Below are 20177 nucleotides of genomic sequence, written 5' to 3'. Positions count from 1 at the left end.
CAGGGCTCTCTCCTGGTCTAGTGATAGGCAAAATTCAATCAGTAAAAATAATGTATGACTTTTACATTCCACATTACTCACATCCATTTTTCACTTGACTTCAAGTGATCCCACAATGAAGGCATAGCGATTGCTTAAAAACACTCTTGTTTGCAAATGAAGAAATTGATGCAACAACATGGATGGACCTAGAGGGGATTATGTTGAGTGAAATTAGTCAGACAGAGAAAGAAAAATACCATGTGATTTCTCTTATATGTGGAATCTAAAAAAAATAAATAAATAAACAGACAATAAAAGCAGAAACAAATGCAGATATAGAGAATAAACTGATGGTTGCCAGATGGGAGGGGGTATAGGTTTGGGTGAAAAGGGGGAAGGATTTAAGAAGTATAAATTGATAGCCACAAAATAGTCATGGAGATATAAAGTACAGCATAGGATTATAGTCAATAATATTGTAATAACTACGTATGCTGCCAAATGAGTACTAGATTTATCAGGGGGATCACTTCATAAGCTATATGAATGTCTAACAACTATACTATACACCTAAAACAAGTATAATATTGAATGTCGACTGCAATTAAAAAAATAAAAAATAAAATTAATTAATAATTTTTTAAAAAATTTTTTAAATGAGGAAATTGAGACTCTGAGGAGTTGGCTGCGTTGCCCAGGTTCACATGGTGAGTGACTGTGGAACCAAGACTTGAGAAGGAGCCTTTGGAATCTAAGTTCCAGATACTTTAAATTATATCAGGCTGTTTTGGGGCAAAAATATCCTTAGAAAGGCAAGCTCCCTTATCTTGGAGCTTCTTAGTTGAGAGCTCCCGATTCCCTTTCTGTGATTCTTGGCTCACTCAGCAGCCTTCTGATCCATAATCTGGACTCTTAAAACCTAGACACCTACCAGAGGGTAGAGGGGAGTGGGTAGCGGGGAGGTAGACTGGGTAAAGGGGGTCAAATATGTGGTGACAAAAAGAAATCTATGAGAGGCGAACACAGTGTAAATATACATATGCCTTACTGTTAAAGTGTACAGCTGAAACTTATTAGATTTCATTAACCAATGTCACTATTTAAAAATTAATTAATTAAAATGTTTTAATTAATTAATTAATTTTTCTTCTGCCTTTTCTCTATGAAAGTCTCTTCTCTGCTTCCTTTCTGTGGAGCTCTCCTAATCACTTTCTGTTGGATGCCGCCCAATTAGAGTTGGTTTTTACTCAAACTTAAAATTTTTAATGTCTCAATGTATCTTTAACAAAGTACATGACCACTTGTGGTTATTAAGTTCCTGTCTTGTGAGTTGTATAAATGGAATCCTGTAGTCCTAGATGAAAATTACATTTCTCACTCTTAGAAACTCAGGGAATCACCTCGGAGTGATGATCATGAGTCTGAGGTGAAGGAGCCAGAGAACCCATTAGCCGGCCTGTCTCTCAAAATGACACCAGAATCTCCATTGGATCCCAACACCCAGCTGCAGCCCCCGCTTCAGCCCCAAACTTTCAATTCCATGCAGACTACATACATCTGCCTGTCTCCCTGACACCTCAAACACAAGGTGAATACTCCACTGTGATCTCTCACACCACATTTGTTTCATCCTAGAATGTGCTGCCTTCAGTGCAGTTACAGTTCACAGCACCCTCTAACTGGGCTCCCTGCTTCTCCACCAGCAGCAGGAGAGTTAAGCTATCATCTGAAACTCAAGGCAGATAGTGTCACTCTTGTGCTCAAGCTATGCCATTGGTTCCTAACACATTCAGGACAAGACCCAATCCTTTCAAGGCTCCCAAGCCCCACATGAGCCACCACTGTGGGGGCCTTTCCCACACCCAATGCTCAGACATGGGCTTTTACCTCCCCCTCCCTCAGGGTGCTCGGTACAGGAGCCTATTCATTCTTTCCTCAAGCAAGATGGACACACTCCTACCTTAAGATCTTTACCCTTCTCTCTCAAGGGAATGTCTTTCCTCCACTTATCCACGTGTCCACCCCCACCCCCCACTCCAGATCTCCTGGTGTCATGGACAACTTCTCTCAAATGCTCCATGTTCTTATATAGGTGTGTGTTGACTAAATAAAATAACACATCATTAGTTGACATGCAGCTGCAACCTCAATTTCTGAGATCAAGTGGCCTGAACCTTTCAATGCAGAACTTGTTCTTGACCCAAATAATCGTTCACTGCTGAATTCCTTCCTATGAGGACAGTGAGTGATGGAATAAGAAATATCTTCAGGTATTTACAAAAGACAAGTTCTATACAAATAAATGATAGTCACATCTGAAAGACATTTGTTTGGGGTGTATTCATGTCTCCTTTACTACCCACAAAAAGGAAATGAGGAGACGCTGTAGAACACGCTCTCTGTGAGAAGACCCAGAGTAGTTTCCTAAACTAGGGTGGATCCTACCAAGATCCATGACCACAGAAGCAGGCCTATACCCCAGAAAATGTGCCCAGCTGTGACTAATAAAATGCAGGGATGATATTGTGGACGGGTAGTCTACAGGAGAGAATTACTGTTCCTACAGCCTTTGATTTATCTTGGTCATATCAAGACTCAGCCAACTAACTGAAGAAATCGAGTCCCCAGATGTCATGGTAGAAATTTCTCCTCCTGTACTGAAGACACTCAGTCCTACCTATTGTGTGCAGAGACATGCGGACGCATGCACCTTCAAGGAGATGCACTCCACACCTTTCTTCTCTCCCTCCCCCCACCCCCCACCCCACCCCACCCCACACAGCACTTTGTCCTACAATACTATCTGGTTGATTAATGATATTCTGGATGGCTCCTTGGAACTATGAATCTTATACCCACTGTGTACTCAGCATTTCCACTTGGAGGGTTACTGGGTTGTTCCACCTAAAGTGGCCAATTTTAGCCTTGGTTTCCCCTGGAGAAATACTTCTTCTAACCTTCTTCTCAGTTTAATTAAGAACAGATATGTCCAGCTGCTCAGGACACAACAGGTGGATCATCTTGAATCCACTCTGTCTCTCTCATGTTTCACCATCAGAAACCTCTGCTAGTTCATTCTCCAAAATACATCCCCCCTTTGTATGGTGCCAGGTGGGTACTAGACTTATCAGGGGAACACTTCATAAAATATGTAAATGTATAACTGCTATAATGTACACCTGAAACTAATATAAAATAATATTGAATGTCAATTGTAATTGAAAAAAAATTAAATCTAATTAACACACACTCATACAACTGGTATGAATTAAAAAATACTAATTTCAAAACCATGTGTGTGTACATATGCATGCATGCACGTGTGTGCACACACACACACGCACACACACGCACGCACACACACAAACACACATCCACCCCTGAGAACCTCTCATTCCTGCCTGCTCCCACCCTACCACAATGTCATCACTGCTCCTCTGGATAATAGCAGTGGCCCCTAAATGGGTTTGCTTTCTGATAGCACGAGAGTGACCCCATACCATCAGGAATAAAAGCCAAGATACTTCAATAATAAAGCCAGACTTTCTCAGTCAGCCTTCCATCACCACTTAGATGCCCTTTCATTCTACTTTCTCCAGAATTCCTTCCACTCAGGTCTCACCTGCCTCCTATGTTTCCTCCCACACAGAGGCAGACACCACTGTCAGGTTGCCTTGGTGCTCACTCTAGCCTCTTCATGGAATGCTCTTCCCAGATATTCTCCACATTATCCCATTCCTTGTGCCTCACCTTCTCAGCCAAGCCTTCCTCAACATCCATGTAGACTTGAAATCTTTCTTCCCTCCGATTCCACAAATCTCTCATAGCACTCCGATTCCTTAAATCTCTCATAGCACTCAACACCATCAGGCATACTACATTTAATTCACATGGATTTGTTTAACTTCTATTTTCCTAACTAGAATGTTCCCTGAAGACACTTTTGCTCATAGTGGGATCCCAACACCCAGAACAGTGCTAACATATATTACGAACTCGGCGAATATTTGTCAAATGATTAATTGTATTATGCATACCAACTTAAGAAATTATTCTAATATTGCACATGATAATTTCCCCTGCTCTCTAACTTTTTCCTTTCTCTGGATGTCTAGTTAATGGCTATATTTTTATTCTTAAAAAAATCACTATAAGAAAAGACACCTTCTTTCGACAATATTCTTTTAGGGACAGAATGACTCTGTCCACATCAGCCCTCCTGTTCCGTATCTTCGCCTCTTACCACTCATACTTTGGCCTCCTACTTTAGACAGCCCTACACCGTAGGACCCCATCACTGAGCCCCCAATCCAAACAGGAGTAAATAAGAAGGAAAAGATCAATGAGACATTAAAGAAAGAAAAAGAAGTAGGTCAAAGGAAAAGGACTAGAAAACAAGAGAGAAGAGACATAACACTAGAAAGTATATGTCCACCCTCTCCATCAAAAACAAAAACAAAAAACAAAAAACAAACAAAAAAAAACCTTGATAAAGGCAGAAAATAGGAAGAAGAAGAAATGCTGATGAATAAATAGAAATGAAGAAATGAACCAGAAATCAGTAGCAGAAACTGCAAGGAAAAGACAAGAGGGGTGACAAGAAAAAGATATGCATTCACCTTTAGCTGAGTTCCCTGGAAGGAAAAAAAATAGCTGATACCCTATGGAAGAAGATCCCATCAACAGAATCATTTCATAGTCCTACCTTGTGTGTACACTTACTGGGTCAGAGGGGACAAAGGGAGCCCTCCAGCTCTGACCTCCTTTCTCAGTTTTCCACTTCTCAGCCTCCTTAGCTCGGTGGGGATCAGACCGACAACGGCCTCCTCTTAACAGAAAGGGTGAGGGAGAAAGGAGACTTAGTCAAGGGAATGGTGGTGAGCAGATGGGGTGAGAGCCAGGCCTTTGCATCTGAGCCTACCCACTGATGCCCGTCCACCTTCCACATGCTGCCTCTCAGCCCAGGTTGCAGACCTGTCTCCCACTGTCCATAAAGGTACTTAACCCAGAAGTGGAGTGAGGAAGGTGAAGCTGTCTTCTCTCAAGGGAGCCCAGAAACTCCAGCCTGGAACAGGAGCTCCCAAGACTACAATTAAAGAGACTCAAAGAAGGAGCTTGGGACAGAACAAGAAACAGGCTCAGTGGGGACAGTGTGAGGAAAGCTGGTCAGGGGAGGGCCACAGGGCAACCAGAGCACAGGAAGAGAGACAAGTTTCTGTGCGTCCTACATCCCACCACAGACACATCTCACACTTCCCCGGTGATCCCCAGCTGGCGCCGCCTCACTCCACAGTCCACATCTGTTCTTCACTTGCCCCTTAAGGTCAGCTTACATCCACTGAGGACCTGCAACATGCAGAGCACTGGGTGGGAGACTCCACAAAGCCTGCCACGTGTGGCAGGGCTGGAGCCACTTTGGAGGGGTGCTGACTGCCAACCAGGGTGGCTAGGTTGGGTAAGGCAGGTCCTTAGAGGAATGCTGAATGGGACAAATGGAGTTAACTAGGTTAATGGACAGCGTTGGAAAGGGTGTCCACCAGTGCCAGGCCAGCCAGGTGGAGGAGAGTAAGAAATAGGAAAGAAAATGGCACCCACCAGCACTTTTGTCTCCAGAGAAATTTCCAACAGATCCCTGCTCCCAGCACTCAACCTAACATTAGTCGATGCATCTCCTTCATGTATGACTCAGATGCTTTTCGGACTGCTACACTTGTGCTGGGACTCAGAGGGAGTGAGTTTGTGTGTGAGCCCTTTAAGAGGGAAGTCTCAGTTTCCTACAGCCCTTTGGCTCTCCCAAATGTAAGCCCCACTGTTTTTCAAAGCCAGTGGTTATGGGAGTTCTCCTTCCTGGTGCAGGTCTCATGCGCTGGGGGGCCCAAGGTGGGGCTCAGACCCCACACTCTTCACGGGGTCCTCTGTGGTTGTGATACCCCTTCTGCTTGTGAGTCATTGTGCTGGTGCTGTGGGTCCCGACGAGACCACATCTCCATTCCTCCTACTCATCATGATGTGGCCTTTTCTGTTTATCCTCAGTTGTAGAAAATCTGTTCTGCCAGTCTTCAGGTCATTCTCAGCAATAGTTGTTCTATATGTAGTTGCAGTTTTAGTGTTTCCATGGGAGGAGGTGAGCTCAGAGTCTTTGTTCTCTGCCATCTTGACCCCTGACATATTTTTCATAGTCTTTTCTGTATTTTCCATCCTTTTTCTATATGAGCTTCAGACTGAATTTTTTCTACTGACACTGCCCCTATCTTCAGATGTGTCTAATCTGTAGGTAAATCTGTGTATTGGGTTTACAATTTTAGTTTACATATTTCTCCATTCTAAATTTTCCATTTGACATTTTTTACTGATTCCAATTCTCCAGTGCGTCATTTTTTATTTAAACATATAAGTAACAGATAAATCACAGTCTATTTCTGATAACTTTAATGCCTGTTTCTTTCTGTAGTCTGTTTTCATGGCTTATTTTTATTTCTTGACTATTTGGACCTAGCTCCTGGCATTCCCGGTAATTTGAAAACCTGTAAAAATAAATTAAAGGTTGTTACTGTCCTCAAAAGAGAATTCGCTTTTGCTTTCGGTGGATACAGAAGTTAACAGACCACCTTAATATCATCTAGGATTGAATCGCTTGGAGGCTGCTTGCCCTTCAGTTTTCATGAGCGTTTGTCTATGTTCAGCTCACTATTGGTTCTACGCTGTGTCCCTTCTGGCATTTCAGCTGAAAGTCTAGGGTTTTTTGTTTATTAGTTAGTTTGTTTTGGGTTGTCGGGGTTTTGTTTATCTGTTTGTTTTTGTTTTCAGAGGAGAGGAGCTTCCTCACTGCTGAGCCCTAATACCGATTTTTGAGTCTCCAGTACATCAGACTACCAAAATTCCCAACCTTTTAACCTCTGTTTTACGTTCAGTTTCTCACCATCTGGGCCTTGTGCTACTTATTAATCAACAGACAACTGAAGGGGGAAAACACACATAAAGTTGAGCTCACCTTAGCATATTTCTCTTTTCTTCTAAATTCTGGCCCCTCAGTCCTGGCTGTCTGCATATCTTTCTGATGCTTTCCAGTTTGTTTGTTTGTTTGTTTGCTCTTTAATCCAAGTTTTCTAGTTTTTCAAAAATCAGAATGCTTCACAATGGAAAAACTTTTTGTTTTACTTAATTATGTAAAACATTTATTCAATATCAAAGTCAAAAGTATCATTTCTATCTATTATGGAATGAATATTTGTGTCCCCAGTGTGACTCTATCTGGAGTAAATGAATAATTAAATTTAAAAAGCTCAGACTGTGCGGAAACATGGAGGAGGAAGAGACGTCACAGGATCTCTCCCCTTGAAATAACAATAAGCTGAACATCTAAAACTCAACAAAAAACACCCAAACTGCACACCAGCACATTTGAGCGTGGGATATTTGCATATGAGCTACCATAGGTCACAACTCTGGATGTTGGGCAGTGGACTGAAAGAAATAAAGAAGCTGCCTCTTGCAGTTGCCAAAGCTCCCTGTAGGAAGAGGAGGAAGAGAGAAGGTACAGGAACTTCCCTGAACAGCCCTGCCTGGGAGTGCTGTAAATTCCACGCAGCCAATGGCAGGGGCCAGTCATCATGGCAGAAAGCAGAGAAACAGGTCAGAATGGCAGAGAAAGAACAGTTGATTTTTACTGGCCGTGCTTGCAAAACTGAGGCTGAGCTGCAGCCCCCAACTCTGAATCCTGAGGGCCCCTCCCCCCATATCCTCTGAGACCAATCACTGTGGAGCCCCAGGGGAATCTGAGCAAACACTGCCAAGACTGTCATGACACTGATAGGGACTGAAACTGAGGGTAGTGAGTGTGATTAAATATCTATGAGAAAATTAAAAAGGCATTTTTAAGGCTTTTTATAAAGCAGGATCCAAGAGGCTTAGACACCACCTCCTGGAAACCAAAAAATAGCTCCTTCTTTGCAACAGACTAAAGAGAGACCTTTGTATAATAAATCTTCTTTCTGGAAAAACAGTAGAATACACTTCCATTAATGCCCAGACAGAGAAATAGTCCATTAAATACCACAAAAAATCAAGATGACAAGGCAACTGAGAAAGAAAAAAATTTCCAGAAACTAAACTTACAGATATAGAAATATGCAACTTAAATGACAGAGAATTCAGGATGGTACTTCTGAAAAAACTCAACGAGTTCTGAAACAAATCATATCAACAATTTCAGGAATTGAAAAAAACAACTAGATGAGCAGAGCAAGGATATTAAAACCCTACTAAAGAATAGGAAAGAATTTCCGAAGATTAAAGCACGCACACACACACACACACACACACACACACACACACACACACACACACTCACAGAGCAATAGTTGAAAAATGAAATAGCAAACTTGAGAAATAGAGTTGACCAAATGGAGGAAAGGATCAGTGATATCAAAGACAGAAATCTAGAAATAAATCAGAAGTAAGAAGAGAGAAACTGAAAAATGAAAAATAACAAAAGAAAAATACAAGAACGAGCTGATACCATCAGGAAAGGAAACATTATCGAAGGTGAGGAAAAGGAGCAGGACTAGAAAGCATTTTCACACAAATAGTTGATGAGAGTTTTCCAAATCTAAGGAATGAGCTGGAGCTTGGAATTCAAGAAGCCAACAGAATACCTAATTATCTCAACCCAAAAAGGCCTTCACCAAGACACATTGTATTAAAACTATCAAAAATCAATGACAAAGATAGAATTCTCAGGGCAGCCAGTGAAAAGAAAACGGTAACTTATAGAGGAAAACCCATTAGATTATCATCTGACTTCTCAGTAAAAACTTTAACATCCAAAAAGCAATGGAATCAAATATTTAAACTATTAAATGAAAGGAACTAAAAGCCTAGAATATCTAAGCTCTCCTTTAGATATAAAGGAGAAATTAAGACCTTTCCAGACATAAAAAAAGGGAGGGAATCTCCACTATGAGGCCTTCACTACAGGAAATATTAAAAGGGTTAAGCTCACCTAAAACAAAATGACAAAAAGAAAAAATACATAATTAGGAATAAGGTGACTATCAGGCAAATAGAAGCAGAAGAGTGCAATCTTTACTAAGAACAGGGCATTATAAGCTTAAATAATAAGAAGAGAATTGCTGTAGCAAGATAGAAGTGAATGTTCAGCATACATAGGGACAAACTGAGACAAGAATGACTGAAAAGGGGAAGATTCAAAGATCCAAACTCACAAAGGGGAATGGAGATAAGGCACACACAGAAGAAAATGAACGACTGTATATATGGATATATATATGTATATATATGTATGTGTATATATATACATACATCTCCTTTTCATATACATAATGGTAACCATATGCCAAAGATTCAGAACTGAAGTATATAACATAAAACAAGAAGAACCAGAGGGAAAACCCACAAAAGCTAACCAAAATAAAGAAAACAGAAATACAAGAACAAGGAAGCAATGGAAACACCGAGCTACCAGAAATCAAAAGATAAAATGGCTATACGAAGACCTCATATATCAATAGTTGGCCTAAATGTAGATGGATTGAATTCACCAATAAATGGCACAGAGAAGCAGAATGGATCAAAAAACAAAACCCAACCATATGCAACCTTCCAGAGACAAATCTCAGCTCCAAAGATAAATATAGACTCAAAGCAAAAAGGTGGAAAATGATACTTCGAGCAAATGGCATTCAGAGAAAAGCGGGAGTAGTGGTATTAATATTGGACAAAATAGACTTCAAAATAAAAAAGGTAAAGAAAGATACTGAGGAACACTTCATAATGATAAAGGGAATCATGCACCAAGAGGACATAACACTTATTAATATCTATGCTCCTAATCAGGGAGCCCTGAAATATGAAAAGCAATTACTAACAGAACTAAAGGGAGAAACAGACGAAAACACTATCATATTAGGGGACCTAAATACCCCACTGTCGGATATAGACAGATCATCCAAACAGAAAATCAAAAAGGAAATAATCCTTAAATGACACATTAAACCATCTGGACATAATTGACATATACAGAGCCTTCCATCCCAAAACAGCTGCTTATACATTCTTCTCTAGTGCACATGGAACATTCTCAAGGATTGACCACATTCTGGGATACAGAGATAGCCTCAACGAATATAAAAGGGTTGAAATCATACCAACCATATTCTCTGATCATAATGCTTTGAAACTAGAGATCGACTGCAAAAAGAAAGCAGGAAGAACCACAACTACATGGAGAGTAAACAACATACTACTGAGGAATAATTGGGTCAGAGAAGAAATAAAAAGAGAGATCAAGAGATACTTAGAAATGAATGATAATGATAGTACAACATATCAAAACTTTCAGGACATGGCAAAAGTGGTCATAAGAGGAAAGTTCATATCATTACACGTCTACCTCCAAAAATAGGAACGAGTCCAAATAAACAACCTAACACTTCATCTTAAAAAACTAGAAAAGGAAGAACAAATGAAGCCTAAAGTCAGCAGAAGGAAAGAAATAATAAAACTTAGAGTAGAAATAAATGAAATTGAAAACAAACAAACAAACAAACAAAAAACAATAGAAAAAATAAATACAAGAAAGAGTTGGTCCTTTGAGAAGGTTAATAAAATTGAAAAACTCCTGGATAGACTCACTAAAGAAAAAAGAGAAGAACACAAATAAACAAAATCAAGGATAAAAGAGGAGGAAACTACGACTGACATTGCAGAAATACAAAAGATCATACAAGAATACTATGAAAAAGCATATAACACCAAATTTAATAACCTAGAAGAAATGGATCAGTACTTAGAACAACACAACCTTCCTAGCCTGAATCAAGAAGAACTGGAAAATCTAAATAGACTGATCAGCAGTATGGAAATTGAAACAATCATCAAAAACCTACCAAAAATTAAAAGTCCAGGACCAGATGGCTTCATCAGGGAATTCTACCAAACAATCAAAGAAGGCTTAATACCTATTCTCTGCAAACTCTTCCAAAAAATTGAAGAGGAGGCAGTACTTCCCAACTCATTTTGTGAGGCCAATATTACCCCGATACCAAAGCCTGGTAAAGATAACACAAAAAGAGAAAACTACAGACCGATATCTCTCATGAACACAGATGCAAAAATCCTAAATAAGATACTAGCGAACAGAATACAGCAACATATTAAAAAGATTATATGCCACAATCAAGTGGGCTTCATCTCATGGGGCACAAGGATGGTTCAACATATGCAAATTGATTAATGTGATACACCACATAAACAAATTTTAAAAAAAGAATCATATGATCATATCAATAGATGCAGAAAAAGCTTTTGACAAGATACAGCATCCATTTATGATGAAAACACTTCACAAAATCAGTATAGAAAGAAAGCACCTTAACAATATAAAGGCCATCTATGACAAGCCCTCAGCCAACATTACACTTAATGGTGAAAAACTAAAAAACTTCCCTCTAAGATGTGGAATAAGGCAAGGCTTTTCACTATCACCACTATTATTCAATATAACATTGGAAGTCCTAACGAGTGCAATCAGAGAAGAGAAAGATATAAAAAGCCTCTGAATAGGAAATGAAGAAGTCAAACTGTCACTATTTGTGGATGACATGATTCTCTATATAGAAAACCCTAAAGACCCCACAAAAACACTACTAGAAACAGTAAGCAAGTGCAGTAAAATCTCTGGATTCAAAATCAATGTTCAAAAATCCATAATGTCTCTATACTCTAGTAATAAAGTGTCAAAAAAAGAAGTGGAAAGAATAATTCCTTTCGCAATTACAACAAAAAGAATAAAATACCTAGGAATAAATCTAACAAAACATGAAGGACCTATATAATGAAAACTACAAGACTCTATTTAAAAAAATTGAAGAAGATACAAAGAAAAGGAAAGATATTCCATGTTCTTGGATTCGAAGAATCAACATAGTTAAAATGACCATATACATTAAGCATTATACAGATTTAATGCAATCTCCATCAAAATCCCATCCACATTTTTTAAAGAAGTAGAACAAAAAATCATCAGATTTGTATAGAAGCACAAAAAAAATCCGAATTGCCAAAGCCATCCTGAGAAAAAAGAATGAGGCTGGAAGCATCACTCTGCTCCACTTGAAATTATACTCCAAAGCACCAGTAATCAGAACGGCATGGTACTGGCAGCAAAAGAGACCAGTGGAACAGAATCGAGTGCCTAGAAGTAAACCTATATTTATATGGGCAAATAATTTTTGACAAAAAAGCCAGAAACATACAGTCAAGAAAGGAAAGCCTCTTCAATAAATGCTGCTGGAAAAACTGGAAGGACTCTTGTAAAAAAATGAAACTAGACTTGTCTATCGCCACACACCAAAATTAACTCAAAATGGATTAAGGACCTGAATATAAGACCTGAAACAATAAAATGCATTGGAGAAAACATAGGAAGCAAACTCAAGGACCTTGGACTTAAAGAAGATTCTATGAATTTGACCTCAAAGGCAAGGGAAGTAAGAGCATAAATAAATGAATGAGACTACATCAAACTAAAAAGCTTCTGCTCAGCAAAAGAAACCATCAACAAGGTAAAGAGACAACCATCTGAATGGGAAAATATATTTGCAAGCAACACCTCTGATAAGGGCCTAATATCCAAAATATACAAAGAACTCATACGACTCAATAACAACAACAAAACAAACGATCCAATCAAAAAATAGGCAGAGGATCTGAATAGACACTTCTCCCTAGAGGACATATAAATGGCCAACAACTATATGAAAAGATGCCCAACATCGCTAGCTATTAGAAATTCAAATCAAAACCGCAATGAGATACCATCTCACACCCGTTAGAATAGCTATAATCAACAGGACAAGTAATAATAAATGTGGGAGAGGATGCAGAGAAAAAGGAACCTTCATACACTGCTGGTAGGACTGCAAATTGGTACAGCCATCATAGAAAACAGTATGGAGATTCCTCGAAAAACTAAGAATTGATCTACTATATGATCCAGGAATTCCTCTACTGGGTATTTACCTCAAAGACTTGAAAACTCGTATCAGAAAAGATATTTGCACACCGATGTTCATAGCAGCATTATTCACAGTGGCCAGGACACGGAAGCAACCGAAGTGTCCTACAATAGATAATTGGCTAAAGAAGCTGTGGTACATATATACAATGGAATATTATTCAGCCATAAGAAGAAATGAAATACTGCCATTTGCAACAACATAGATGGACCTTGAGATAATCATACTAAGCGAAATAAGCCAGAAAGAAAAGGTTTAAAATCACATGATATCACTTCTATGTGGGATATAAACCTAAAAGGAACAAGACAAACAAACAGAGACTCATGGACATGGACTATAGACTAGTGGTTACCAGAGGGTAGGGGATGGGGGAGAAAGAGGGAGGTAGATGGAGTAAAGTGGGTAAAATATACGGGTTTAAAGGGAGGTTGAAGTTGGTAAAGGGGATTAAATATATGGTAGCTGAAGGAAACTGGACTTTGGGTGGTAAACACACAATAGAATATACGGATGTCAAATTATATGTACACCTGAACATTATGTAATTGTATTAATCCATGTTACCCCAATAAACTTAATTTTAAGAAAATAAATAAGTAAAAATTGAAAAAATATAAAAATAAAAAGCTCATAAGTGTAGGACCTGATTCAGTAGCATTAGTGTCCTATAAGGAAAGCTCACTCTATCTCTTCTCTCTCTGCACAAGCTCAAAGGTAAAACCATTTGGAGAGAAAGTAGTTATCGGCAAGGCAGAAAGAGAGTCCATAGCAGAAACCAAAGCTTGATCTTGGACTTTACAGCCTCCAGAACTTAAACTTGTTGTTTAAGCCATGCAGTCTGGTATTTTTTCATAGCAATCAGGGCAAACTGATACAATGTTTATCATTCAAAGACCACCAGGAACACATCTGTTGTCCAACAGAGTTGGAGGTTCCTTTTCTGATCAAGGATTGATGTATTGGTTAGGATGCAGTGTGATCTAAGGTAACAGAAAACCCCACAGTAACAAGATAGAAGTTACCTTGTACAAAAAGTTCAAAACAATCCTATAACAAGCTCCTCTTATACCATCTTACTAAGTACATCTTTGTTCTACATGCTGCAGCAAGCACTAATAAAGCCAACTGTATTTGACTAGAGTGGCATTTCCTTTCTCTGCAACCCAAATGAGATGGAATTCAAATTTCCTCTTCTTGAGTACACCCATAGAAGTGGGAGTGGCATAACAAGTCCTGGACAGAGGATCACTGACTACTGACACTCATGGGCCTGATTTCATGAAGTCGAGCCGGGCAAGAGATCTCCACTGAGAGCCTGGTACATGTTTTGTAGAGAAAGCATCAGAAAGATATGCAGACAGCCAGGACTGAGGGGCCAGAATTTAGGAGAAAAGAGAAATATGCTAAGGTGAGCTCAACTTTATGTGTGTTTTCCCCCTTCAGTTGTCTGTTGATTAATAAGTAGCACAAGGCCCAGATGGTGAGAAACTGAACGTAAAACAGAGGTTAAAAGGTTGGGAATTTTGGTAGTCTGATGTACTGGAGACTCAAAAATCGGTATTAGGGCTCAGCAGTGAGGAAGCTCCTCTCCTCTGAAAACAAAAACAAACAGATAAACAAAACCCCGACAACCCAAAACAAACTAACTAACAAACAAAAAACCCTAGACTTTCAGCTGAAATGCCGGAAGGGACACAGCGTAGAACCAATAGTGAGCTGAACATAGACAAACGCTCATGAAAACTGAAGGGCAAGCAGCCTCCAAGCGATTCAATCCTAGATGATATTAAGGTGGTCTGTTAACTTCTGTATCCACCGAAAGCAAAAGCGAATTCTCTTTTGAGGACAGTAACAACCTTTAATTTATTTTTACAGGTTTTCAAATTACTGGGAATGCCAGGAGCTAGGTCCAAATAGTCAAGAAATAAAAATAAGCCATGAAAACAGACTACAGAAAGAAACAGGCATTAAAGTTATCAGAAATAGACTTTGATTTATCTGTTACTTATATGTTTAAATAAAAAATGACACACTGGAGAATTGGAATCAGTAAAAAATGTCAAATGGAAAATTTAGAATGGAGAAATATGTAAACTAAAATTGTAAACCCAATACACAGATTTACCTACAGATTAGACACATCTGAAGATAGGGGCAGTGTCAGTAGAAAAAATTCAGTCTGAAGCTCATATAGAAAAAGGATGGAAAATACAGAAAAGACTATGAAAAATATGTCAGGAGTCAAGATGGCAGAGAACAAAGACTCTGAGCTCACCTCCTCCCATGGAAACACTAAAACTGCAACTACATATAGAACAACTATTGCTGAGAATGACCTGAAGACTGGCAGAACAGATTTTCTACAACTGAGGATAAACAGAAAAGGCCACATCATGATGGGTAGGAGGAATGGAGATGTGGTCTCGTCGGGACCCACAGCACCAGCACAATGACTCACAAGCAGAAGGGGTATCACAACCACAGAGGACCCCGTGAAGAGTGTGGGGTCTGAGCCTCACCTTGGGCCCCCCAGCGCATGAGACCTGCACCAGGAAGGAGAACTCCCATAACCACTGGCTTTGAAAAACAGTGGGGCTTACATTTGGGAGAGCCAAAAGGCTGTAGGAAACTGAGACTTCCCTCTTAAAGGGCTCACACACAAACTCACTCCCTCTGAGTCCCAGCACAGGTGTAGCAGTCCGAAAAGCATCTGAGTCATACATGAAGGAGATGCATCGACTAATGTTAGGTTGAGTGCTGGGAGCAGGGATCTGTTGGAAATTTCTCTGGAGACAAAAGTGCTGGTGGGTGCCATTTTCTTTCCTATTTCTTACTCTCCTCCACCTGGCTGGCCTGGCACTGGTGGACACCCTTTCCAACGCTGTCCATTAACCTAGTTAACTCCATTTGTCCCATTCAGCATTCCTCTAAGGACCTGCCTTACCCAACCTAGCCACCCTGGTTGGCAGTCAGCACCCCTCCAGAGTGGCTCCAGCCCTGCCACACGTGGCAGGCTTTGTGGAGTCTCCCACCCAGTGCTCTGCATGTTGCAGGTCCTCGGTGGATGTAAGCTGACCTTAAGGGGCAAGTGAAGAACAGATGTGGACTGTGGAGTGAGGGGGCGCCAGCTGGGGATCACCGGGGAAGTGTGAGATGTGTCTGTGGTGGGATGTAGGACGCACAGAAACTTGTCTCTCTTCCTGTGCTCTGGTTGCCCTGTGGCCCTCCCCTGACCAGCTTTCCTCACACTGTCCCCACTGAGCCTGTTTCTTGTTCTGTCCCAAGCTCCTTCTTTGAGTCTCTTTAATTGTAGTCTTGGGAGCTCCTGTTCCAGGCTGGAGTTTCTGGGCTCCCTTGAGAGAAGACAGCTTCACCTTCCTCACTCCACTTCTGGGTTAAGTACCTTATGGACAGTGGGAGACAGGTCTGCAACCTGGGCTGAGAAGCAGCATGTGGAAGGTGGACGGGCATCAGTGGGTAGGCTCAGATGCAAAGGCCTGGCTCTCACCCCATCTGCCCACCACCATTCCCTTGACTAAGTCTCCTTTCTCCCTCACCCTTTCTGTTAAGAGGAGGCCGTTGTCGGTCTGAGCCCCACCGAGCTAAGGAGGCTGAGAAGTGGAAAACTGAGAAAGGAGGTCAGAGCTGGAGGGCTCCCTTTGTCCCCTCTGACCCAGTAAATGTGCACACAAGGTAGGACTATGAAATGATTCTGATGATGGGATCTTCTTCCATAGGGTATCAGCTATTTTTTTTTCCTTCCAGGGAACTCAGCTAAAGGTGAATGCATATCTTTTTCCTGTCACCCCTCTTGTCTTTTCCTTGCAGTTTCTGTTACTGATTTCTGGTTCATTTCTTCATTTCTATTTATTCATCAGCATTTCTTCTTCTTCCTATTTTCTGACTTTATCAAGGTGTTTTTTTTTTTTTTTTGATGGAGGGGGTGGACATATGCTTTCTAGTGTTATGTCTCTTCTCTCTTGTTTGCTAGTCCTTTTCCTTTGACCTACTTCTTTTTCTTTCCTTAATGTCTCATTGATCTTTTCCTTCTTATATCCCTCCGTTTGGATTGGGGGCTCAGTGATGGGGTCCTATGGTTAAGAGTATTCTAAAGCAGGAGGACAAAGGATGAATGGAGAGAGGCGAAGGCAGAAAGGAGAGGGCCAAAATGGACATAGAGTCACCCCATCCCAAAAGTAGATTGTGGATACAAGATAGCTTCTTTTATGGTGTCGTTTCTAGGAAGTAAAGTAAAGCTGTTAATTAAACACATAGAATATAAGAATTAAGTCAGAGAGGAGCAAAAAATGAGTATGTGAGATGGTAGAATAGTTTCTTGAGTTGTTTGCACATTACAATTACTCATTCAACAGTATTTACTACTGAGAAAACAGGAGTTGCAGCTATATGTCACTTCATTATGTATTATTTTCTCAGTCAACACATATATATTGATGTTATGATAGGAGCCAGGCAACATTTTAGGGGCTGCCTATGTCATAGTGAACAATAAATGCTGCTTATGTTCCAGTGGGATGAAACAAACAATAAAAGTAAAAATATACATACATTAGCATTTGTGTGTAAAACGGTATAATTGCTGTGAAGGAAAAAAGGGCTTGGGCTTGAGAACGGGAAGACGTTTATAGTGTTAACATGTGTTTCACAGAAGACATCTCTAGAGAGCTTGGCATTAGAGAAAAGACCTGAAGCAGGTGAGAGAAATCTGAGGAAAAAGCATTCCAAAGAAGAAGATAATGCAAAGACCCAAAGGTGGAAGTGAATCCAGGTTGTCTGAGAAAATTTATTGTAGCATAGTGAGTGAAGGGGGCATAATAGCAAATGAGGTCAGAGTTCCCAGCATGTGTGCGTGTGAGTGTGTGTGCGTGTGCACACTTTGTGTGTCACAACAAGGATTTGGGCTTTATTGGGAGTAATTTGGATAGTCACTGACATACTTTCAGTAAGAGAGTTACATCACATGACTTATATTTTAGCAGAATTACTTGAACTGTTATGAAAATAGCCTCAAAAATTTTGAGAAAAGGAGCCAGGAGACTGGGTAGCAGGCTAACATAATCCACCTGAGAAATAATGGTAGTTTGGACCAGGGCAGTTACACTGGAGATCATAAAAGTTAACTTGTTTCTGAAATATTCTGAATGTAGAACAAGTGGCTTTCCTGATGGTTTGGATCTAAGGAACAAATAACATAGAGCAAATAAAAATAACTGCAATTTATTTGGCTGGAGCAAAATAAAGAATACCCCTTGTCTCCATTACCTAACTATAACACATATAAATTATCTCTTGTGCATGAAATGGTCCAAATGTGTTAGAGATAGTTTAGTGAGTCAGCGTAATCCCAGATAAAAAGAGTCAGTGTCATCTGGGAAAGTCGATATTTTGCTAACTGAAGGAAGATTGTTCAATAGTTCTGTTACACACACAGTATTTCAGTTCCTATTTTTCCTGTTATGGAAACATTCGAGTATAAATATATGGCCCAGTTCTATGAACTAACAAAGATGCTATCATCTGTGTCATGAGAATATGAAATAGCAACCTTAGTATGTCCCGAACCATATGTTGCAGAACTCTAATGAATTACAAAATATGTAGCTAACTAAAGACAAATTCAGAGATAAGTAAAAAGGTATCACTAAATGCAGAATTTCTCTGTCCATGTTCTCAGGTTGATCGTGAACAACAGAGCCATGGACATGTGGCTGAACCAATCATCCACAGATGGCTTCATCCTCTTGGGCATCTTTTCCCACAGTCTGACTGACCTTGTCCTCTTCTCTGCGGTTATGGGGGTCTTCACAGTAGCTCTTTGTGGGAATGGCCTCCTCATCTTCCTCATCTTCACAGATCCTCGACTTCATACACCCATGTACTTCTTCCTCAGTCAGCTCTCTCTCATGGACCTCATGTTGGTCTGTGACATTGTGCCAAAGATGGCGGTCAACTTCCTGTCTGGCACAAAGTTCATCTCCTTTGTGGGCTGTGGCATACAAATTGGCCTTTTTGTCTCTCTTGTAGGATCTGAAGGGCTCTTGCTGGGACTCATGGCTTATGACCGCTATGTGGCCATCAGTCGCCCACTTCACTATCCCAGCCTCATGAATCAGAGAGTCTGTCTCCAGATTGCTGGAAGTTCCTGGGCCTTTGGGATACTAGATGGTTTGATTCAGATGGTGGCAGCCATGAGTTTACATTACTGTGGTTCAAGGAATGTGGACCACTTCTTCTGTGAGGTGCCAGCTTTATTGAAACTGGCCTGTGAAGACACATCTCTTTTTGACACTCTGCTTTTTGCTTGCTGTGTCTTCATGCTGCTCCTTCCTTTCTCCATCATCGTGGCCTCCTATTCTCGCATTCTGAGGGCTGTACTCCATATGCGCTCTGCTCAGGCCAGTAGAAAGGCTCTGGCCACCTGTTCCTCCCACCTGACAGCCATCTCCCTCTTCTATGGGGCAGCCATGTTCATCTACCTGAGACCTAGGCGCTACCGGGCCCCAAGCCATGACAAGGTGGTCTCCATCTTCTACACAGTTCTCACCCCTATGCTCAATCCCCTCATTTATAGCTTGAGGAACCGGGAGGTGATGGGGGCCCTGAGGAAGGGGCTGGACCGTTGCAGGATTGGCAGCCAGCACTGAAGGACCAGGACATCCTGTGCCTGGTGCTGCCACCTCTCGGTTGCATAATGCTGGTAAGTCACTCATCATTTGTCAGTGTCTGTTTCCTTATCAATAAATGGGAACAATGATGCCTGTCCTACCTCACAGGGATTTTGTAGGGATCCCTCCATGTGACTCATCATTTATAAAGTCCTTGAAGTAAATTCACTCTATTCTTAATTGTCTTTGGTTGTAACTGTCTTTTATTGAGGGCTAACTAAGTGCTGGGCACTGTCTTATTCCCTTTACATATCTCTATATTATTTAATTGATGATTCAGAATAAGAAACATAGATATCTGAAATAAAAACTTTCTGGATGGCGGAAATTGTCTGTATCATTCTTTTGGGGTAGGACCTAGTCTTCTTCCATATTCCATTGGAGGCTTTATAAAGCTCCTTCTAAAAAATAAAAAATATATTTCTACTGTTTAGAGGTTATCTCTGCAAGGGTAATGTCTTATTTATTC

At 40.5% G+C, this 20177-nt stretch overlaps 1 protein-coding gene across 1 annotated transcript; it reads left to right on the top strand.

The window, feature by feature from the left end:
* Window positions 1-18739: 18739 nt before the first annotated feature.
* Window positions 18740-19687, top strand: LOC120616694 (olfactory receptor 56). Its single transcript, XM_039880345.1, has one exon. It carries the CDS (start codon window positions 18740-18742, stop codon window positions 19685-19687), a length of 948 nt encoding a protein of 315 aa, XP_039736279.1.
* Window positions 19688-20177: the final 490 nt, after the last annotated feature.

Source organism: Pteropus medius, unplaced genomic scaffold (assembly GCF_902729225.1).
Source record: "Pteropus medius unplaced genomic scaffold, Ma_sr-lr_union100, whole genome shotgun sequence".
Classification (NCBI taxonomy): Eukaryota; Metazoa; Chordata; class Mammalia; order Chiroptera; family Pteropodidae; genus Pteropus; species Pteropus medius.
The sequence above is the reverse complement of the archived record's forward strand: the minus strand, read 5'-3'. Positions and strand labels throughout refer to the sequence as shown.